Consider the following 24545-nt stretch of genomic DNA (forward strand, 5'->3'; position numbering starts at 1 on the left):
CGCTCAGTTGTGTCCGACTCTTTGCAACCCCATGAACTGCAGCATGCCAGGCCTCCCTGTCCATCACCAACTCCTGGAGTTTACTCAAACTCATGTCCATTGAGTCAGTGATGCCATCCAACCATCTCATCGTCTGTCAGCCCCTTCTCCTCCCACTTTCAATCCTTCCTAGCATCAATGTCTTTTCAAATGAGTCCGCTCTTTGCATCAGGTGGCCAAAGTATTGGAGTTTCAGCTTCAACATCAGTCCTTCCAATGAATGTTCAGGACTGATTTCCTTTAGGATTGACTGGTTGAATCCCCTTGCAGTCCAAGGGACTCTCAAGAGTCTTTTTCAACACCACAGTTCAAAAGCATCAATTCTTTGGCACTCAGGTGGCTCAGATGGTAAGGCGTCTGCCTGCGATGCAGGAGACCCAGGTTCGATTCCTGGGTTGGGAAGGTCCCTTGGAGAAGGAAATGGCAATCCACTCCAGCACTCTTGCCTGGAAAATCCCATGGACGGAGGATCCTGATAGGCTACAGTCCATGGGGTCACAAAGAGTTGGACACGACTGAGTCCCTTCACTTTCACTTCTTTCACTTTCACTTTCTTTATAGTCCAACTCTCACATCCATACATGACCACTGGAAAACAATAGCCTTGACTAGATGGACATTTGTTGGCAAAGTAATGTCTCTGCTTTTTAATATGCTGTCTAGTTTGGTCTTAACTTTTCTCCAAAGGAGTAAGCATCTTAATTTCATGGCTGCAGTCAACATCTGCAGTGATTTTGGAGCCCAGAAAAATAAAGTCAGCCACTGTTTCCGCTGTTTCCCCATCTATCTCACATGAAGTGATGGGACCAGATGCCATGATCTTAGTTTTCTGAATGTTGAGCTTTAAGCCAACTTTTTCACTCTCCTCTTTCACTTTCATCAAGAGGCTCTTTAGTTCTTCTTTGCTTTCTGCCATAAGGGTGGTGTCATCTGCATATCTGAGGTTATTGATATTTCTCCTGGCTATCTTGATTCCAGCTTGTGCTTCATCCAGCCCAGTGTTTCTCATGATGTACTCTGCATATAAGTTAAATAAGCAGGGTGACAATATACAGCCTTGACATACTCCTTTTCCTATTTGGAACCAGTCTGTTGTTCCATGTCCAGTTCTAGCTGTTGCTTCCTGACCTGCATACACATTTCTCAAGGGGCAAGTCAGATGGTCTGGCATTCCATCTCTCATAATTTTCCATAGTTTATTGTGATCCACATGGTCAAAGGCATAATCAATAAAGCAAAAATAGATGTTTTTCTGGAATTATGTTGCTTTTTCAATGATCCAACGAATGTTGGCAATTTGATCTCTGATTCCTCTGCCTTTCCAGTTTGAACATCTGGAAGTTCATGCTTCACATATTGTTGAAGCCTGGCATGGAGAATTTTGAGCATTACTTTACTACTGTGTGAGATGAGTGCAAATGTGCAGTAGTTTGGGCATTCTTTGGCATTGCCTTTCTTTGGGACTGGAATGAAAACTGACCTTTTCCAGTCCTGTGGCCACTGCTGACTTTTCCAGATTTGCTGGCATATTGAGTGCAGCACTTTCACAGCATCATATTTTAGGGTTTGAAATAGCTCAACTGGAATTCCATCACCTCCACTAGCTTTGTTCATAGTGATGCTTCCTAAGGCCCACTTGACTTCACATTCCAGGATGTCTGGCTCTAGGTGAGTGACCACACCATCCTGTTTATCTGGGTCCTGAAGATCTTTTTTGTATAGTCCTTTTGTGTATGCTTGCCACCTCTTTTTAATATCTTCTGCTTCTGTTAGGTCCATACCATTTCTGTCCTTTATTGAGCCCATCTTTGCATGAAATGTTCCCTTGGTATCTCTAATTTTCTCGAAGAGATCTCTAGTCTTTCCCATTCTGTTATTTTCCTCTATTTCTTTGCAATGACCACTGAGGAAGGCTTTCTTACCTCTCCTTGCTATTCTTTGGAACTCTGCACTCAGATGGGTATATCTTACCTTTTCTCCTTTGCTTTTCACCTCTCTTCTTTTCACAGCTATTTGTAAGGCCTCCTCAGACAGCCATTTTGCTTTTTTGCATTTCTTTTTCTTGAGGATAGTCTTGCCCTCTGTCTCCTATACAATGTCACGAACCTCCGTCCATAGTTCTTCAGGCACTCTGTCTATCTGATCTAGTCCCTTAAATCTATTTCTCACTTCTACTGTATAATCATAAGGGATTTGATTTAGGTCATACCTGAATGGTCTAGTTGTTTTCCCTACTTTCTTCAATTTAAGTCTGAATTTGGCAATAAGGAGTTCATGATCTGAGCCACAGTCAGCTCCCAGTCTTGTTTTTGCTGACTGTATAGAGCTTCTCCATCTTTGGCTGCAAAGAATATAATAAATCTGATTTCTGGTGTTTAACATCTGGTGATGTCCATGTATAGAGTCTTCTCTTGTGTTGTTGGAAGAGGGTGTTTGCTATGACCAGTGCATTCTCTTGGCAAAACTCTGTTAGCCTTTGCCCTGCTTCATTCTGTACTCCAAGGCCAAATTTTCCTATTACTCCAGGTATCTCTTGACTTCCTACTTTTGCATTCCAGTCCCCTATAATGAAAAGGACATCTTTTGGGAGTGTTAGTTCTAGAAGTTCTTGTAGATCTTCATAGAACTATTCAACTTCAGCTTCTTCAGTGTTACTGGTCAGGACATAGGCTTGGATTACCATGATATTGAATGGTTTGCCTTGGAAATGAACAGAGATCATTCTGTCATTTTTGAGATTGCCTCCAAGTACTGCATTTCAGACTCTTTTGTTTACTATGATGACTACTCCATTTCTTCTAAGGGATTCCTGCCTGCAGTAGTAGATATAATGGTCATCTGAGTTAAATTCACCCATTCCAGTCCATTTTAGTTCACTGATTCCTAAAATGACATTCACTCTTGCCATCTCCTATTTGACCACTCCAATTTGCCTTTATTCATGGACCTAACATTCCAGGTTCCTATGCAATATAGCATCGGACCTTGCTTCCATCACCAGTTACAATCACAACTGGGTGGTGTTTTTGCTTTGGCTCTCTTTATTCTTTCTGGAGTTATCTTCCACTGATCTCTAGTAGCATATTGGGCACCTACCGATCTGGGGAGTTCATCTTTCAGTGTCCTATCATTTTGCCTTTTCATACTGTTCATGAGGTTCTCAAGGTTTGCCATTCCCTTCTCCAGTGGACCACATTTTCTCAGAACTCTCTACTGTGACCCATCCATCTTTGGTGGCCCTACACATCATGGCTCATCATTTCACTAAGTTAGACAAGGTTGTGGTCCATGTGATATAGTCCATATAGCTGTTGGCTGTTTTCAAATTATTTCAATATGCTTTAATTCTGAGAGTTGAAAATTCCCTAAATCTAAAATTCCTTTTGGTACAAAGTCTCAAATAAATTGATTGCCTTGTTTCTTTATACTGTTAATGCTCTTTATACTCATTGACTCCTGTACTCTTTGTGGCTCAGCAAGTTTATTTAGCTTTGTCCTTTCTTCAAATTATCAAAAATCTCGCTAACGTTCCTGCTGCCCTAAGTCATGATTTTAAGGGGCCACAACTATCTAACTATTTTTTCCAAGATATTAATCCTTTTTTCTGTATAATGAATTATAGAGTAGTAATCCCTTTTCTATCTCATTGATAATAAAAGGTATTTTTGCCTTCCACATTTCATCTGCAACAGCATTGAGTGGCTCTTACCCTAATTTGGGATAGGGTATAATGTTATGAGAGGCAGGAAAATATCACTTTAAATCATAAAGAATTGGATTAAATATTTCATTTCTCCATAAGTAAAAATGAGTATCTCTTACTAAGATTAGGGAAGGAAAAAATGCATGACAGGAACAGAAGTTGTGTCCTTCTGACTCCCTTTTCTCTCATTCACTATTGTTGCTTGAAATTGTTTCCTTGACATGCTAGGAGCAGTTATGATTGAATTTAAGAGAACTGTGGATGACTGTTATCATTGCCAAATGAAAACACTTGGTTTCTTTGATGCAACAGAAAACGTGTAAAGAAAAACATAATGCTTGTCACATGTTGTACAGTCTATATAAGACGGTGACGGGACATTTCTCTAGCTGACAGCTGAGTGAATCGCCTCATTTTCATTGTTTAAAATGTGTTGACCAACATGCTGCCAGCCCGGCTTCCCCCTTCTGATTTAAATACATGTTTCAGAATGCCTTTGGAGGGCTGTGATCGTCTCGGATTTATGCGTGTTTGTATGTGGGGTTCTCATCACTGTACAGCACCCCTGTTGTTTTTGTGATAGAGCCTGTCTGACTGGTTTTGGATTTATGATGGAAATAATTCAGAACAGAGTAATAATTTTCCCTTGGCAATTACACTACCGTTTGGTACTTTGTCCCTAAGGGGAAAATGAATGTGCTGGGATCTATCCATGAGTTTAGTGGCTCGTTGTAAGAAACAAATCAAGGTCAGAATACAAATGCAGAACAAGTGATTGTTGGATTTGGTTCTAGTTCTTCAGCCTGAAGGCTTTCCACGTTTGTGTGTGACACTTTATGGCGAACAAACTGCTCTTCCATTTCTCCTCTTTTAACGCTCACAATGACCCTGGGAGGTAAAAAATACTGTTGCTCCCATTTGTTAAGAACAAAACTGAGAATGAATACGTTGCCTTCCTTGAAGTTCACTATTCAGCAAATATTTTTAAGCAATTTGCAATGTGAAGGTTTTATTATGTACACTGGGGCTACACAGATAAATAAAACTTAGTTCTTACTTCAATTATTCTTTTAACTATTTATTACAAAAAATTTCAAATGTATATAAAAACCTCTAGAGCTCTGTATCAAAGCCCCTATATACGTTGCTCTGTATTAGCAATTATTGACTCATCAGTCTTACTTCGTCTGTGTTCCTAAACAAACTTTCGTACTATTTTGAAGTCTAGGCATCAAACCTAGACTCAAAATAATTTTCACTATGTATACCTTAAAAAATGAAATTATTAAAAATAATGACCTAAAACTGGTATTTCCTCTAAATACCAAATATTCAGGGGGAGTCCCTAGGTGTTTGGATCTAGGGCTTTCACTGCCATGAGCTGGTTTCAATCGCTGCTAGGGGAATTGAGCTTCTTCAAGCTGCTCGGTAAAACCAAAAGAAAATGTTCAAATATTCAGGAAGTGTTCAAATTTCCAGTTGTGTCATAAATGCCATATTTTGTTTTTAAGTTTGTATGAATTAAGATCCAAATAACATTACTGTGCTGTGGTTGGTTGATATTTTTTAGTCTCTTTTAAACTATTGATTTTCTTCCTCACCTTAAAGAAATGTTTGATAAAGCATGAGGGTGTTTGTGCTATATGATTTCCCACAGTGCGTATTTTGGTGATTGCATCTCTACTCTGCGTTTTTATATGATCATCTGTGTTCTCTATCACTTATAAATCAGTAATCAAATCTAGAGGCTTAATTTAAGGCCTTTTAGTAAGTTAGCTTCAGAGTTGACTCTATATGAACACATAAAAGAAAGAGCAGTCTCTCCTTTTATGACATTTGCAGCTCTAATAAGTCACTAGAACTTACAAATGGCGATTCATTCTTTCCTTTTCAAGTTATAAAATAAATAGCTTTTCAAAGAGAAACTTGCTCTCCACTCTCCTTTGCTATTTGGTGACCCAGTGATACAGTTCTGAAGAAAAGACAGGGGAAATACCTGATTGTTTCCCTGAATTTTTCAGCATCAAAAATAATGAGCCAGTTCTCTGGTATAATGAGCCAGTTCTTTCCATAGTGACCAATTATTTTGTTTTGTTTTGCTTTAGTTAAGTACCGTTTTGACCTCTGGATTTAAGTATATTTGATGAGTTTAAATCCATTGTAGTTTTTTATTCTTATTGATACTCAAAATGTCTAACTTTGGCCAGGAGCTTCTTCAAGCTGGCTTCAGAGCATGGATTAAATGGGATGCTATTGCTTCACTCTTATTAGATTTAGATTTCACAGAGATTTCGCTGTTTGGTTCCTCTTCTAAAAAGCCTCCCTACTGAGTCATGACTCATTTGCATGGCGTGGTTACACTCTCAAATGGGTTCCCCCCGCCCCCACACCCAATACATCCACTTTTTGGATTATATCTTCTTGCTTAATTTTGTATCAGTCTAAAAGTTAGACCTCAGCAGTATATTTAGAAAATTACATAAGCAGTTATAGGCGCCACATATGTGAGGCAGTACCTCTGTGCATACCCTGGTGGTGGGGTTGCCTTGATTTTGAGCTTTCCTGTTGAGATTTTGAAATGAGGTGGACTATCCAAGCAGTGCCCTGCAGTCCTGTCCAGGAAGCGGTTTCTCCCATGCTTTGTATGCTTGTATTCTAGTCCTTCTTTCTTCTCAGCCTGAATTTAGAACCCCAGATCACTCTCCACAGCCTTAACTTGTCCTTTTCCCATAAGACCTTGATATGGAAAATATCTCCTGTTAATTTAAACATTTCCTCTTGTTTAAATTAAACCTCATAATTTTATGCAATTATCTCTTTCTCTTTTAGACCATACTCAAGTACTCTGTGGTTTTTACTTCTGTCAATCATATTTCTGGACACAAAGTGTTATTGCAATGCATGGTCTTCATGATAAGTATGTTGCTGCTAACTAGAGTTAATCTTTTCAGGCCAGAGTCTGAACTGTGGGTGTTCCTTGACTTGTAGAGATTAGACATGATAATGAAGGGACCCAGGGAGTGAGGGGCAGTGATGAAGAAAGTGATTTTGGCAGAAGAGGCCCAAATGACCAAAGTCTAAAAGGTATATCTACAGTGAGTCCACTAATCCCCCACTTCAAAGGCACAGTCATGTACCAAACCAGTCTCTCTTTCCACATCTGTTCTCGTGTTGTTCTCAAGGCCCCAGAGATGACTCCCACTTGGTTTCCCCCATATTCTGATGCTTACTTTTTTAGCTAGAAGGTGGAAAAAGGAATAAAAAGTTACATTCTAGGCCTTTCAGAATAGTGGTTAAGAATATCAGGCTCGGAGCCGAAGATTGGGTTCAAATAACAGCAGTACCCGTATTAGCAATATGACCCTGGAGAGCTTAGGTAACCTTTTTGAGCCTCTGTTTTGATCTGTAGGATATTAATGGTGCTCACCTCAGAAGACCATCATGAGGACAGCATTATGTATGTGTAGCACTTGGCATACGGACCAGCACATTGGGAGTGCTGACTCAGTATTGGCCGCCACAGTAACTCACTGTCTTTTTTCCTTTATCTGAGATCAGTTGCTGATGGATGAAGCCTGAAAACATGAACTCAGGTTAACCAAGAACCACAATATTTTATAACTTGTAGCATGAGAATTCTAATTTGGGTGTTCCACCCAAGGAAAATCATCCAAGCCATGTAAAAGCATTGTGCCCGAAGATGTCCATAGTTCTGTTACTTGAGATGTGAAATATGTTTATATCCAAAATGCACAACAATGGTGAGCTTCACTTATCTTCCCAATAGAATATTCTTGAAGTAATCTGAAAGCAATTATGAGGCATTCTCAAGAGCATGGAAAATAAACTTGTTAAATATATAAACTTACATATAATATAATAAAACCTATATAAAAAGTAAAATGTTGACATAAATTTTAGGCAAGAGGGGATATACCCAGTTATTTTTAAGTACCTTGGTTTGGGTGATATTTTTATCTTTCTTAGTTTCCTATTATTCACACATTTTTCTAAAAAAGCAGCCATGTAGGAAGTTAGAAGCTCCACTGATTTATGAACCTTTAGGTTAATGATTTGATATCCTGATGTCAGTAAACTCAAACTCTGCAAAATCATGCTGTAATTTTTTATTCTTTACCATCCCATGTACTTCTGTGGAGCACTGGAAAATTTCACTGCCTAGAAAGGATTCCATATCAACTTTAAGAATTGTATTGATATTTTCCATGGAAATTATAATCTATGTGGGTAATTTTTTCTGGTACTCTTTCAGGCTATTTTCTATATTTAAATTCTAGAATAAATCTTCTAATTAGCTCAAAGTGGAATATATAACTTCTCTTATATACAGTATATGTGTTTTTAAAATGTGTTCTTGTTTAAGTGATTTCTCAGTGATCTTCCCTTATCATCTGATGCTGTTTTTAGCAAATTGAGCAGCAATAAAAAAAAAGTGCATGAATAAGCTTCTAGAATTTTTTTTCCTGATACCTGCATAAGAAACTGTTTCTAAAACAAATCTCATGCATAACCTATCTTAAAAACAAAATAAAACATTATGTCTGTTTTCATGTCATCAGTTTTACTCACTAGATTATGTACCTCTCATGAATACAGTTCATATAGTAAGAGAGAGAGATCAACTGGACAACCATATTTCACTTCCTTCTCTCTTGGAAGACCACATGGCATATTTAAGTTTGCTCTCTATTCCAGTGAGTCACCCTTGTAGAGCATAAATCAGATCATGCTATTTCCTAGCTCAAAAACTTGTGGTGGCTTCTCATCATCCATAGAAAAATGATCTGAAGCCCTTAGAATTTATTAGAACTGTTATGATTTAGTGCCACCAACCTCTGCAACCTCAGGCCTTCCTCTTTGTTTCAGGCTTATTCTGTTTCATCCACAAAGTCCTTTTTGTTATCTTAAGGATCCCAAATTTGTCCCTGTCTCAGGACCTTTGAACTTGCTGTTTCCTTGGTCAGAAATCCCCTCCTCCCAGATTTATGCAAACCATTCTCTCACTTCATACAGATGTCCTCAGGGAGACCTTTCCCTAAACACCCTATTTAAATTATTTCCCCATAAATCTCCTTTCCCTAACATTGCTTACTTCCCCTTCAAAGCACTGAGATTTTATTAGGTATTTATTTGTGCTTTGGTCTGGGATGTGAAAGGAGGGCATGGCAACCCACTCCAGTATTCTTGCCTAGGAAATCCCAAAGACAGAGGAGCCTGGCGGGCTACAGTCCACCAGCTCTCAAAGAGCCGGACATGGCTGAGCACAGCACGGCATCTGGAATCTAAGTGCTGTGATTATGACATGCAAACAGATGTTAAAGGAAGAGAGAAAGAAAGCCTTTAACCCTATTTCAAAGTGGTATTTGGGGAGGGAACCTCATGCAGGGGAACCATGGGAGCTTCTTGTCAGTCCTGACTTTGAATTCCAACTCTGTCAAATGAGCTTGGCAAGGTGCTTCTCTTCTACAAGTTTTAGCTATCTTAAAAAAAAGGACTTCCCTGGTGGTCTAGTGGTTAAGACTCCACACTTTCACTGTAGGGGGCACAGGGTTGCATCCCTAGTCAGGGAATGTAAATCCCACATGCAGCAAAGTGCAGCCAATATATATATACATATAGCACTTCCCTGGTGGCTGAGTGGTAAAGAATCTGCCTGCTTATGCAGGAGATGAGCGGTCAGTCCCTGGGTCAGAAAGATCCCCTGGAGAAGGAAATGGCAACCCACTCCAGTATTCTTGCCTGGAAATCCCATGGACACAGGAGCCTGGCGGGCTACAGACCTTGAGGTTGCAAAAGATTCGCATGTGACTTAACTACTTGACAGTATGCATATGCATGTATTCTAGACAATGTATATATGCATATATGTGTGTATGTAAACACATATAGTATACATGTATGTGTATGTATGCTAGACAATGTATATGTGTGTGTATACATATATGTTGTTGTTCAATCGCTCAGTGACTGAATAATAACAATCTAAAAAATGGGCGTAACAGTACTGATCTTGAAGCTTTTAAGGACAATACAGTGAAACAGACTGTCATTCCACAACATATAGGTGAAGTGAAAGTTGCTCAGTCATGTTCAACTATTTGCAATCCCGTGGATATATAGTCCATGGAATTCTCAAGGCCAGAATACTGAAGTGGGTAGCCATTACCTTCTCCAGGGAACCTTCCCAACCCAGGGATCAAACTCAGGCCTCTCACATTGGAGGCAGATTCTTTGCCATCTGAGTCGCCAAGGGCATGCAGTAATTCCTCAATCTAGGATGTCTGTGTGCGCTCAGTCACTCAGTCATGTCTGACTCTTTCGCAACCCCATGGGCCATAGCCTACCAGGCTCCTCTGTCCATGGAGTTCTCCAGGCGAGAATACTGGAGTGGGTGGCCATTTCCTCCTCCAGGGCATCTTCCCCTTCCAGGGATTGAATCTGTGTTTCTTATATTGGGGGGCAGATTCCTTACTACAGAGCCACCTGGGAGCTCCCTCAATACAGGATAGCTTAGCTGATAGTTTCTAAAATGTAAAATGAACTAAATTAGTTGACTTTGACCATAAAGCTAAGGACTTTTCCACTTTGGGGAAAATAGCTAACATCTGTTGGCTTTTCCAACTAATGACCAAACATTGACTTTGCTTCTGAACATTATTGAGTGCCTAGAGGACCCACTATATTTACATAATGACTGATTTCTTGAGAAATTATGTTTGGAAATGAAGAAACAAGTGTGTGGGAAAAAAAGGATGGTTGTGGTTGTGATGGTGGTGGTGGTGGAACTATACAAGTTGCAAAAATTATGTTGGGATGTTTTATTGTGAATTATTAAGTATTTACTGAAGAAGGGGCCTTGGAGATCATGTAGTTTGACCCTTGTCAATTTACTGAACAGAGGAAAGACTCCTAAGCCCTCTCTCAATTTAAGTACCTGCTATGTAATAACACTTCTAGGAGACTAGGAGTCATTTGCTAATCAGAAAGAAAAGAACAGAGGTGTTGTATAATACCTCTGCTTTCTCACTGGCTATAAGGCTACTTTACTTTATTATAAACTAGTTTATTCAAAGCTATTGGTTAGATAGCAGTGGCCTTCATCTCTTCTATTATGCGTGCCATTAGTAAACAAGATGAGCAAAAATACTACAAAGGTCACTCAGACAGAATTTTCCCTGGTATCATTTAATCTTAGAAAATATTTAATTAAGAAATGGTAACAATGTTTGTGTTAATATACTTGCAAAGTGTTCTTGTTTTTAAGAACTGACATTATTGCCATGATTTAATTTAGTTTGAGTATGTTTATTTTGAACTAGATTCTGCATTAGGCTATGGGTGTAAAAAGATGGGTAAAAAGCAGGTTTCTTTAGAGATCTAAGTTCAGTGAGTAAGAAGGTAGTATTAGGATAAAATTCTGATTAATATCATGATACTTATTATGAATAGGGATGTTATCAAAGTGTATGTGAAATCATAAACTAAGTGCCTGAGTCAGTTTTGGAATTGGGCTTTCTGGAAGAAAAGGAGCAGGAGGAGAAGGGGCCATGAGAACTCTCTTTTTTGTGTGCAACTTTTCACATTCCTAATTTTGTGGGGCTACAAGGAAGTAAGCCATCTTTTGGTATACTCTGCCTCAGAACCCCCACAGATACCAAAATCCTTAGATCCCTTGTGTAAAATGGCTTGGTGTATATGTCTATCCTCAGTAACTCAGTCATGTCTGACTCTTTGCAACTCCATGGACTATAGCCTGCCAGGCTCCTCTGTTCATGGGATTTCCCAGGCAAGAATGTTGGAGTGGGTTTCCATTTTCTCTTCCAGGAGATCTTCCTGACCCAGGGATCAAACTTGGTGTCTCCTTCATTGGCAGGCAGCTTCTTTACCACTGTGCCAACTGGAAAGCCCAAGATGGCATACATAGTACTTGTATATAATTTAAATAGTCTCCAGATTGCTTATAATATTAAATATGGTATAATTGCTTCATTTATATTTGCCAGCATGCAGTGAATTCAAGTTTTGTTTTTTAGAACTTTGTAATTTTTTTTCTCAAATATTTTGATCCACAGTTGGTTGAATCCACTGATGCAGAACCTGTAGGTGTGAAGGACCAACTGTAATTTCTTCTTGTCTCTGCAGACAATGGTTTGCCAATGCCTGAACCATATCTTTGTTTTCTCTGGGAACTTATCGCAAGAACCCGTGGTTGACACAGATACCTCCTCTGTGTAGTTCCCTCTTTATTCTGTGGTGCTCTGTGGACAAGTGGGGTTTTCAGTCTCCACCACAATATCTTTCCACAAAGAGCACATAAAAGTCTTACAATAATGAATAGCAAAGAACAGTAGATAGAATAGTAAGCTTCTTAATTAAGCATTGTGGTAATTGCTTCAAACATCTATGCCCTAAGGGACAGTTATAGTCTCTTCTGCATGTATGGTGAGATATGTAGTAGGCTATTCATTGTTTTTAAATAAACATTCAATTAATGAAGACTGGAGTATGATGCTCTGAAAAGTCTGAAGGTTGTGCTTTTTACTTTTCATTAAGTTTCAAGCACCCAGAAACCAAAGGCTTTTAAAGAAAAGGTAAAATAGGTTATGTGTACAAGCCACCTATCACAGAAGATTTAAGAGTTACCATTCACAGGAATTCAAGTCATTTTAGATCTTGGGTGAAAACAAAGCCAGCTAAGGTCAGTGCATTTTTACATCAGTTAATATAGGCTGATTTTAATGTCCTTCCTTCATAAAATATCCTCTTGCATGTCTAAAGATATATCCCATTGCAAGCTCCAGTAACTAGAGAAGGAAGAGCAGAAGGCATGTGTGCGTTGGGAGAGACACAGGGGTGGGAGGAAGAACTGTATAGGCGTCTGCAGGCAATCTTTTATCCATGGCTTAAACTTCCCCCATTTTCCTGTCTTCCCAACGGTATTTTTTTAAAAAAACTATTTATTTTAATTCGAGGATGATTGCTTTACAGTGTTGTGGTGGTTTCAGCCATACATCAACATGGATCAGCCATAGGTTACACATGCCCCGCCTCCCCCCGCCCCGAGCCTCCTTCCCGCCTCCCACTCTGCCCCAGTCCCCTAGGTTGTCGCAGAGCACCAGCTCAGGCTCCCTGTGTTACACAGGAACTCCCCACTAGCTGTTTTACACATGGTAATGTATGTGTCTCAATGCTACTCTCTCAATTTGGCCCGCTCTCCTTCCACTACTGTGTCCACAAGCCTGTTCTCTACATCTGCTTCTCCATTGTTGCCCTGCAAATAAGTTCATCAGTACCATCTTTCTAAATTCCATATGTATATGCATCAATATACAGTTTTTGTATTTCTCTTTCTGACTTACTTCACTGTGTATAATAGGTTCCAGTTTCATCTGCCTGATTAGAATTGACTCAAATGTGTTCCTTTTTAGAGCTGAGTAATATTCCATTGGGTATATGTGCCACGACTTCCTTATCCACTCATCTGCTGATGGACATCTAGGGTGCTTCCATCTCCGAGCTATTGTAAAAAGTGCTGCAGTGAACATTGGGGTATATGTATCTTTTTCAATTACGGTTTCCTCCGTGTATATGCCCAGTAGTGGGATTATTGGTTCATATGGTAGATTTATTCCTAGTTTTTTAAGAAATCTCCATACTGTTCTCCATAGTGGCTGTATCAGTTTACATTCCTACCAACAATGCAAGAGGGTTCTTTTTTCTCCACGCCCTCTCTGGTATTTACTTGTTTGTAGATTTTTTTGATGATGGCCATTCTGACTGGTGTGAGGTGATACCTCATTTTAGTTTTGATTTGCATTTCTATAATTATTACTGATGTTGAGCATCTTTTCACATGTTTATCCCATTGTTTTGATTCGTAACTAATTTCTTATGCCAAGCCTCACCTCAAGAGTAGAGAAGATATCATCTACAGCTTCTTCCTAAAAGAGGAAAAACCCATATAGTTATACATGCACTATTCTTTAAAAATTTGTCCCCGCCCCCCCCCCATCACATTTTCTAGTAGCATTTCCCTGTGATGATGCAAATTTAAGGAAACTGCATTTCAGCATCAGGACCCTAAGTGTGCTTCCTACTGGGCTGATTACTTAGAGCTAATGTAGTGTTGCATTCACTAGGATTCCACACACTTCTCCTATATTGATTGCCTTATCAGTAGTACTAATCACACATATCATTACCAGCCAATTACACAAGCACATATCTAAACTAGGTAACTTATTCACCAACATTATCTGTTACAAGTCTTAATTTTGTAATGAAGTTGATTATCCTCTTACCCAATTGAGTATAGCTACATACTTTGATCTAGCAGGCTAAATGCAAGTTTATTGAATTATATAGTAGATAATTACTTACATATGTTTGTAACAACACAAAATGAGGGCAATTTGAGAGTAATCTGTTTCTTATTCTATTTAAAGAAGGCAATAGAGAAGGTTAATTGTTTTAAATAAAACAGACCCAAAGATACATTTGGATTAAAAAGAAAAAGCAATAAAAGTGTACTTCCTGCACACAAAACAGAATTGGGTATGAGAACTGGTACTTAGGGATGCAGTCATTCAGACCCCCAGGTAGGTTTCTCACATATTCAGCATAAGAGTTCCGTTCAGGGTCACTCTGAAAGATTCATTTTAGGGAAAAAGGACATGGAGGACTAAAGAAGGTGTCTATGGGCTGACCTTGACAGTGAGGAATGCTAATACTCTATAGGCTACAGTTTAGTCACATGACCACAACTAGCTACCAAGGAAATGAGAATTATCCTTTATTCCAGGAAGTGGAACAGGGCATAGATTTTGGTGCACAGTTAGCAACTTTTGCCTTAAGGACTCAAAACATAACTTGCTCTATTTCTTGATTTAATGAATACTTCACTTGCCTTGGTCATTGCTTAAATTTCTCTTAGGCTTGCTTTGGTTTAATTTTATTACACTACGTCAAATGTCCTATAAAACCTGGATTCAAGCTCTGACTCTCAGAAGACTTATACATATCAAACAGCTGAATAATGGGGAACATAAAAATGAAAAAACATTTTTTTCAAAAATTTTATGTAAACACATTATGCCCCTGTTGTGGTGATGATTTTTTTAAGCAGGCTAAAATATAGGTAAGTGGGTTAGAATAAAAGCGTTAGCTTCAAAACCTAAAAAAGATATCACCTAGTTCAAGCCTCTTATTTCACAGATAAGGAATGTGAGGCTTGGAGAGATGGACGGACCTGATTGTACAGCGAGCACTCAGGCTTTCAGGCTCTTCCTCAGTTTCAGGCTCTTTTTTCTGCACCAAGTCTCTTTTCATAACATTATTTGTCATATTTTTATTTGTAGTCATATTGCTTCCAAAACATAAGTCATTGAAAGATGTCTATCCATTTATAAGGAAGAAATAATATGCAATATATTATAACTGACAAGAGGTAGTGTGTTTAAATCCATGAGAAAATAGACACAAACACCTTTTTTGATTTTCCAAACTCATCTAAAGGACCCTAATAAATTAGCTACTTACTAAAGGTTCTTTTATAAAAAAATACGTAATTTTTTCTTATTTCCTCAATAAACGAATAATGGGTTCTAGATAAATCTTCTTCAACTCTAAAATTATCTAATCCACGGCATGCAGATTTTATAATTTTAGAGAAGGCAAATTTGTGATCACCATGCTAGTTAAGATCTAGGATTAAAAGTTCAGAAAAAACAAATTATGAAATACGAAATACTGGAAGCTGTGTTATTTTTAAGGAAGAAAACCACATCATTACTTTTACAACCCCTGTAGGCAAAATTTGACTGTTTTATTATGCTACATTAGCAAAAATATGAAGTTTTGTTTCTTATTTAATTACTGTTGCCTTAGCCTAATTTCATGCTATATTTGTAAGGATGTATAAAATAGAAAGTGGACAAGGAAAGTGGCACAAACCTAGGTGGAGTCTAAGGCATACAAACTTCAGGGAATTTTATGGAAATGTGGAAATTCGGGGTTATTTTCACCATTCTTATTTATGTCAGGTGTTAGCTATGGTTGATCTTATACCAAGAGTGAATCAAAATCATTAGAGTGATGATGTATGTTCATTTATTAAATCCAAAGAAAACTGAAGCAGAATCTTCAGAGTTGGTTTTCATTATGAACATTATAGACACAGCTGCAAGTTAATATTTGTGCATAGAGTAGTTTTTGCTTATCACGTTAGTAAAGACTAAATAATCTGGCAAACTTGCTGGAAATGAAGATGAGAAGACTTTGCTCCCTCCCTGTCCACCTTCTACCAAACATAAATTAAAAAATCCATCTAATTTTGTGATGCCATAAAAAATAATGGTGTGAAATGTAAGTAAAGAAGAGAACCAGGCTTTGCTTGCCTTCATATTTACCTGTCCCCTGTGTTAGGAATCTATATTCAGTTGATTATTAATGTAAAAAATCAGCAATTGCATGGTGTCACCCTGTGTATGCATCAGGGACTTTAAGGCTAAGACCATCTTTTAATGTACTCCATACCGTTTTTCATATTGCTTTGATCTGTGAGGATTTTCTATGCAGTCCACTGTAGTGTAGGGATATTCGCTTCTTTTGGATCCCTCTTTGAATATACCCTCTTTAAAAGTGGGCTGCATGTGATCAGACAGTTTTTAAAAGCTACTGTTTCATATTTTCCAAAGAATCTGACGTTGGTCCCCATGGTGACATAGCACCTATTGAAAATAATAAAGAGGAAGAGTCTATTTTTTAACATTTTTTGTAATTTAAACTTTAACTGCTCTTCTTCACAGGTGCTATATTGATAGAATTGTTTTTAATAGGAAGTTTTGAAAAATGTTTGTATGATAATGTAACAAATACAGTCAAAACTGGAAGTTGCTATTTTAATTTGATTATCCTTTTGGGGACAACCTGGATTAAATGTCATTATACAGAAGTACATGAAAAGTAAAACAAATGCATTAAGAACCCAGAATTTCATTTCAGTAATCAATTATTTTCAATGACTCATGACCTCTGAATGGTTTCCGTGAAGAAAATACCTAGAGTTGATTTTATTCAAGTCCCACCATTCTTTCCTTTTTAGAAACATGCATGCTGATATTTTTGTGTTCATGCAAATTTTTTACTCACTAACTCTGTATATATTAAGGGGCATTGGCATCCTGAGTAGGACTATATTTAAAAAGTGAGTAATTTTATTCTTATAGTTCTGAGTATGGCTTCTTTATACTGTGATGAATCTTGCTTTCTGCCTTTTATTTGCATACATAAAATCTTCATTTTTGCCTCATCATGTATCTTTTCTGCATATAATTAACATTAAATTTTTTTGTGCAGAGCTGGGTATTTGCCTCAGAATATTCCCCTGGAGATTATCAGATACCTGTCTGAGGAAAAGGATTTTCTTCCTTGGCATGCTGCCAGCAGAGCTCTTTATCCTCTAGATAAATTACTGGACCGCATGGAGAAATACAACATCTTCAATGTAAAAAGATATATTTTCTTCTTTCTTCTTTTCAGAAGATAAACTGTTTTCTCATTATCTACTATGTTCAACTTGATCCCAAGTTATTTTAGTTTCTTCTAATTTGTGTTATCATTTTTGTTCTGATTTTCTGCATGACACTAATGGCAAATTCTGAAGAAAGAAATGGAATACAAGCTACTTTTTTTTTTTTTTCTGGCCTAAAAGTGTCAGTTAAGCTTAAATGCCTCAGAATTTAAGAATAAATATACATAACAAATCCTTAAAGTTCAAACTTACTTCCCTAGAGTTAAAGGGTTCTGTGTTCACAAAGGACTTAACCTGGGAGAGGAATGCAAAAATCTTCACAGAATAAAGACAGTTTCAGTAAAGATTCTTAGTCATTATTTTTATCCAAAGGGGCATAGTAAATTCAATTCACTTCCTTAATTAACAAGGTTAAGATCAACATTGAGGCAAAAGCCCATTCATAATTGGGTCCAAGGAGATATAGGAGAGCAAACAACAGCTAATCCAAATAGACCTGAAGACATGGCAAACATTCCAATATGTTACTTGACCAGATTTCCTAAGCCTAAGGGCTGGAAATGGGGAAGGCAATGGCACCCCACTCCAGGACTCTTGCCTGGAAAGTCACATGGACGGAGGAGCCTGGTGGGCTACAGTCCATGGGGTCGCTAAGAGTCAGACACGACTGAGCGACTTCACTTTCACTTTTCACTTTCATGCATTGGAGAAGGAAATGGCAACCCACTCCAGTGTTCTTGCCTGGAGAATCCCAGGGACGGGGGAGCCTGGTGGGCTGCCTTCTATGAGGTCGCACAGAGTCGGACACGACTGAAGCGACTTAGCAGCAGCAGCAAGGGCTGGAAAACCAAACCTGCACAGCTGACACCATCTAATCTAATGCAATAATCATTTTGAATAGCATTAGGGTTAAGTACTGCTAATGAGCTTTTGATTCCAAAATTTCTTATCACCAGTGAAGTTTTGCATGCGAGAATGTATCTCTGTAACTCCTATCACCATTGAGCATTATTTATTTTCCTTTTACTTATTTGAAGACTCTGCTCTGTGTCTTATAAAATTTTCCTAATTTATAACATACTGGCTCTGCTAATTAACCTATGAATTTGAAATGACTCGAGGCAAGATGGCTCTGACATGAAAGCTGTTTATTAGAGTCATCTAAATAGTGTGGTGTCCATAAGAGTTGCTTTTTTAAATTGTATCCTAAGCCTGCATGAAAGCACCTTGGCTTTAACAGTTTTTTTAATGAGGATAATCTTGACTTGACTGTTCATTGTTATCAGTTTTGTTTTAGTCTGCCTTTGCAGCAGATGTGCATACAAGTGTCAGTACAGTTATGGAGTCTATCATTTTTATCTGCTGGAGAAAGGCTTATTACCCTTCTCTTTTCTCCTTAACACAGAGACACTGTAATACTCACTTATGTAAAACAAATTTACATTCTTGTGTATATTTGTACTTTAGTATATCATGTCAGACACTTCATTTCCAGTAAAAGTTAAGAATTGTTTTACTGTAATTTCAGTGTTTTCCTTCCTTTGTCAAAATTCAAGGACCACATTAAAATGAGGAGAACATATCTTACATTACTACTAATATTTAATTATATCATTAGATGAATGGATTTTGACTTTGAAATATTAATAGTGCATCATTTTACTAAAGAGTGAATCTCTTTTTTGTGCCAGGTTCAACAAGGCTAGGCTTATCTAATAGTTTTGCATTAAATAGGGTCTATTTACATAAAATGATAAAGCTTAGGTATTCATTTTCATAAACTATATCTACATACATATGTAACTATGTATACACGGATTCATTATCAATATTCCTTAGTTTCTTTTTCGCTACAAAAATTGTCATCTCAAATATTTAATAGTGAAAATTGCTTAATTTGTCAATAGGCAGTAAAGAGTAGACTTCCACCATTGCAACTGTATTTTATATTTATTTTCTATGTTTGAAATACTAAGTCGAATGAAATTATAATAAAGCTTTACCATATCCATTATTTTACGGACATTCAAAGTAGGTTCATTTGGAAAATATTTTAAGTTACATATAATTTCAGTTGTCAGAGCAAAGTGATTTGAAAGTAACATTATCTTTATTTCTCCTACTCTTCATTTAGGAATACATTTTAAAGCAAGTTGCGACGACGTACATCAAGCTTGGTTGGCCAAAAAACAATTTTAATGGATCTCTTGTCCAAGCGTCCTACCAACATGAGTACGTTTTGTTTTCGTATTTGCTTCCCCCCAGAACCGCACAGTGTCACGCCGCTAGAAGCACTGTGGCGGTAGCAGCGTGAGACGACCTTTCAGCCTGCATCTTTCATTTCCCTTCCCCAGAAGGACTGCTGGTGGACAGCACGGCTTCCACCGCCTGGTACTGAGAACAAAGGCTTTTCTTGGCCGTGTTTTAATTTAAAATCTGCCTTTACTGGTAAAGTTGAGATCTGAACCTAGACCCCTCACTCCTAGAGAGCTGTTTCCAGAGAAGACGTTTTTATGCACAACTCCCACCCTGCTCAAGTATCTCTTACTCAGCAAAATGGAATCCCCGTGTCTGAAAATGGTTTTGTGCTGATTATTTACATATGGACTGTAATGTAGGGTAATGAGTTACCCTTTCTCTCCAGATATTAACACTGTTGGTTTTTCCTTTCCTTTCGATGATGCCTAGAGAACTACGCAGAGAAGTTATAATGCTGGCTTGTAGTTTTGGCAACAAGCACTGTCACCAACAAGCATCAACACTTATTTCAGATTGGATTTCCAGCAACAGGAACAGGTAAGCTGAAGCAAATCCTATTCTTCTGATATGATATGTACTACTTTCAGATTCTGAGTGGATGCATTACAATCATTAACTGGAGAGAAACAAGACGAGATAAAAACACTGCAGAACTTTGTTTCAGGTTCACAGATTACCAAGCAGCCACACGGAAGCCACAGTGTACATCTCTCTGGAATATTTTATCTAGTTTTAAACTACCTTAAGACAGGCCCTTATTCTTCATATATAGAGTGCCACCTTATTTTGAATCCTGATAGCTTTGCTGTCCCATGAAAACAAAATAATTGAATTTAGGTCAAACTCTCAAGTTCCTTAGAAAGGTTGTGGTATTTATTTATAAAACAACTGTGAGCATTTGATAGAAATAAAGCAGCACAGCAAATGTTAATTGTAAAACCTAAAGACAAAAATGTTATGAAAAACCTTTAGTCTTTCAGTGACCTTTGATAGAAACCTTAAACTTGTGTCTTATCTTGGAATTTCATAGTACAGTATTTTCATATATTATATGAGGTTAAAAATATTTGATAGAATTATTTTCGACTTAAATATTATACTAAATGTCATTTAATGTTAATGAAAAAATATGAAGCATAAACAAAATCAAAGATCAGTGATTTTCATACTATAGTTTAAAAAAATATTTTAGGTGTATTTGAATTTCCAAACATCATTATGTTCCATTTCTTTTTACACTCTGGGGAATTTTTAATCACACTTCTCCAGTCTTTGCCACCTTGTTAAGGAGAGTCTGATCAGAAGGGTGAGGATTTAAGGAAAAATTAGTTCAGAAGATTCTATTTTACATGTTTCAGGGGGCTTGTTCCTGGTGTCAGTGGCTGAGACAGCCCCGTGGGCAATAGAAGGAGGCTTGTTGTAGAAGAACATTGGGAACCACAGAGAGCATAATTTGTTTATGGAACAAAATGGTATTTGTCTTGCTGAGAGTTGTTTAGGTTTAAACTTATATCTGACTCCAGATCAAAATGTAGCTTTCCTGCTTTAAAAGTTTGTGAGGGAAATCTTTCACTGCATTACTTAGTAATTAGTCATAATCTCTCACTTTCTCTAGAGTTTTCCTCTTTTCTTTTTAAGTCAATCCTTGTTGGCCATACACTGAGCTAAGAAGGAAAATATTTTATTACTATCATCTCTCAATGGAACCGTCATATACTAGAAGACAGTGATTAAATTCCTCATCACTCTGCTCTAGAACTATACATCTTCATTTTTTAAAACTTATCCTTTTTGCTAAGCCCTCTAAAACCTTTTATGCAACACTGATGAAGCTCAGTCGTGTCCGACTCTTTGTGACCCCATGTCCTGTAGCCTACAAGGCTCCTCCGTCCATGGAATTTTCCAGGCAAGAGTACTGGAATGGGTTGCCATTTCCTTCTCCAGGATATCTTCCCGACCCAGGGATTGAATCCGGGTCTCCCGCATTGTAGGCAGATGCTTTACAGTCTGAGCCACTAGGAAACCTTTTATATTAGTCTTAAAATGTTATTTTAAAATCTTTTCCTGTTTTTTTTTTTTTTTTTTTTTTTTTACCACCCCCTTCAATGCTATCACATTTAATCGGGCTATGACAACTTAAACATTTATCCAAAATCAATACATCTAAAATGTGACCAAGATATTTAATCATATATACATTCAAGGAAAAAAAAGTGAAATATACTCTTTGACAATTGTGGTCTCAACTTTCCACCCTTCTGTTTTTTTGTTTGATTCTTTGATTGTTTTATTTGGCAATTTGACTTAAACGTGCTAAATTGCTTCAGTCATGTCATGAACTACAGCCCACCAGGCTCCTCTGTCCAAGTCTTCCCAGGCAACAATACTGCAGTAAGTTACCATTTCCTTCTCCAGAGGATTTTCCTGACTGAGGAATCAAAGGCATGTCTGTCACTTCTCCAGCATTGTCAGGCAGGTTCTTTACCACTAGCTCCACCTGAAAAGCCCCTTATTTGGCTATAGACAGGAGAAGGCAATGGCACCCCACTCCAGTACTCTTGCCTGGAAAATCCCATGGACGGAGGAGCCTGGTAGGCTGCAGTCCATGGGTCGCGAATGACCGAGTGACTTCACTTTCACTTTTCACTTTCATGCATTGGAGAAGGAAATGGCAGCCCACTCCAGTGTTCTTGCCTGGAGAATCCCAGGGGCGGGGGAGCCTGGTGGGCTGCCGTCTATGGGGTCACACAGAGTCGGACACGACTGGAGCGACTTAGCAGCAGCAGAGCAGGTGCTTTTTCTCAGAACTGATAGCTCTGTTTGAACCTTTTCATGAATTTGCTCATACTTACGTACATTCTTACTATTTTATTAGAACTGAACTTATACCACTGTATTACCATAATTTCTCTAAGGAGTATTCAAGCCTGATATCATTTCCTACATTTAAAAATATAACTATCGGGAAAATTCTATCTTTAAAATAATTCATTTATTTAATGAAATTTTATTGAGCAATTCTCAGTAGCAGCTTTCACTTTCATGCATTGGAGAAGGAAATGGCAACCCACTCCAGTGTTCTTGCCTGGAGAATCCAAGGGATGGGGGAGCCTGGTGGGCTGCTGTCTCTGGGGTCGCACAGAGTCAGATACGACTGACGTGACTTAACAGCAGCAGCAGCAGTAGCAGCTGGTAAACAAAAAACAAAGAGAAGACGCGAAGCTCAAAATTCATAGGAGATACAGCTCTGTAAACAAATAGTGGTACTTTGAAGCAAGAACCAAGCATAAGACAGTGTGTGAACCCACAGAAGAGGGAGGTTGCTGCCTGGGAGACCCTGTGTTCTGCCTTATGAAGAGTGAGTGGGACTTAGTTAGAGGACCAGGCGCATGAGGCAGGGCTGCGTGTATATGAGAATGTTATGGGGTGGTAGGGGTCCCAAACAAAAGGGAGGTGCGTGGGTTGATGTTTAGTTTTAAAGAGTACAGCAGTTTTTGACTTGTGAGTTTGAATCCTCTATCACTTCCATAGTTCAGTTCAGTCGCTCAGTCCTGTCAGACTCTTTGCAACCCCATGAGTCACAGCATGCCAGGCCTCCCTGTCCATCACCAACTCCCAGAGTTCCCTCAGACTCATGTCCATTGAGTCAGTGATGCCATCCAGCCATCTCATCCTCTGTCGTCCCCTTCTCCTCCTGCCCCCAATCCCTCACAGCATCAGAGTCTTTTCCAATGAGTCAACTCTTCGCATGAGGTGGCCAAAGAACTGGAGTTTCAGCTTTAGCATCATTCCTTCAGAATGGACTGGTTGGATCTCCTTGCAGTCCAAGGGACTCTCAAGAGTCTTCTCCAACACCACAGTTCAAAAGCATCAATTCTTCAGCGCTCAGCCTTCTTCACAGTCCAACTCTCACATCCATACATGACCACTGGAAAAACTATAGCCTTGACTAGATGGACCTTAGTTGGCAAGGAAATGTCTCTGCTTTTGAATACGCTGTCTAGGTTGGTCATAACTTTTCTTCCAAGGAGTAAGCGTCTTTTAATTTCATGGCTGCAATCACCATCTGCAGTAATTTTGGAGCCCCCAAAAATAAAGTCTGACATTGTTTCCACTGTTTTCCCATCTATTTCCCAAGAAGTGATGGTACTGGATGCCATGATCTTCCTTTTCTGAATGTTAAGCTTTAGGCCAACTTTTTCCCTCTCCACTTTCACTTTCATCAAGAGGCTTTTTAGTTCCTCTTCACTTTCTGCCATAAGGGTGGTATCATCTGCATATCTGAGGTTATTGATATTTCTCCCGGCAATCTTAATTCCAGCTTGTGTTTCTTCCAGTCCAGCGTTTCTCATGATGTACTCTGCATATAAGTTAAATAAGCAGGGTGACAATATACAGCCTTGACGTACTCCTTTTCCTATTTGGAACCAGTCTGTTGTTGTTCCATGTCCAGTTCTAACTGTTGCTTCCTGACCTGCATACAGATTTCTCAAGAGACAGGTTCAGTGGTCTGGTATTCCCATCTCTTTCAGAATTTTCCACAGTTTATTGTGATCCACACAGTCAAAGGCTTTGGCATAGTCAATAAAGTAGAAATAGATGTTTTTCTGGAACTCTCTTGCTTTTTCCATGATCCAGTGGATGTTGGCAATTTTATCTCTGGTTCCTCTGCCTTTTCTAAAACCAACTTGAACATCAGGGAGTTCAGGGTTCATGTATTGCTAAAGCCTGGCTTGGAGAATTTTGAGCATTACTTTACTAACGTGTGAGATGAGTGCAATTGTGCAGTAGTTTGAGCGTTCTTTGGCATTGCCTTTCTTTGGAAGTGGAATGAAAACTGACCTTTTCCAGTCCTGTGGCCACTGCTGAGTTTTCCAAATTTGCTGGTATATTGAGTGCAGCACTTTCACAGCATCATCTTTCAAGATTTGAAATAGCTCAACTGGAATTCCATCACCTCCACTAGCTTTGTTCATAGCGATGCTTTCCAAG

General features: G+C 38.4%; 1 protein-coding gene and 1 non-coding gene across 2 annotated transcripts in view; both read left to right on the top strand.

The window, feature by feature from the left end:
* Positions 1–24545, top strand: part of TRHDE (thyrotropin releasing hormone degrading enzyme) — a 459653-nt gene that overhangs the window by 386234 nt on the left and 48874 nt on the right. The window contains exons 13-15 of the mRNA XM_004007369.6: positions 17120–17267; positions 19429–19526; positions 19983–20090. Coding sequence (XP_004007418.3) covers positions 17120–17267; positions 19429–19526; positions 19983–20090 — 354 coding nt within the window. The remainder of the gene's footprint in view (positions 1–17119; positions 17268–19428; positions 19527–19982; positions 20091–24545) is intronic.
* On the top strand, positions 370–441 carry TRNAR-GCG (transfer RNA arginine (anticodon GCG)). The gene has a single exon. It is a non-coding gene; the product is annotated as a tRNA-Arg (tRNA).

Source organism: Ovis aries, chromosome 3 (genome assembly GCF_016772045.2).
Source record: "Ovis aries strain OAR_USU_Benz2616 breed Rambouillet chromosome 3, ARS-UI_Ramb_v3.0, whole genome shotgun sequence".
Classification (NCBI taxonomy): Eukaryota; Metazoa; Chordata; class Mammalia; order Artiodactyla; family Bovidae; genus Ovis; species Ovis aries.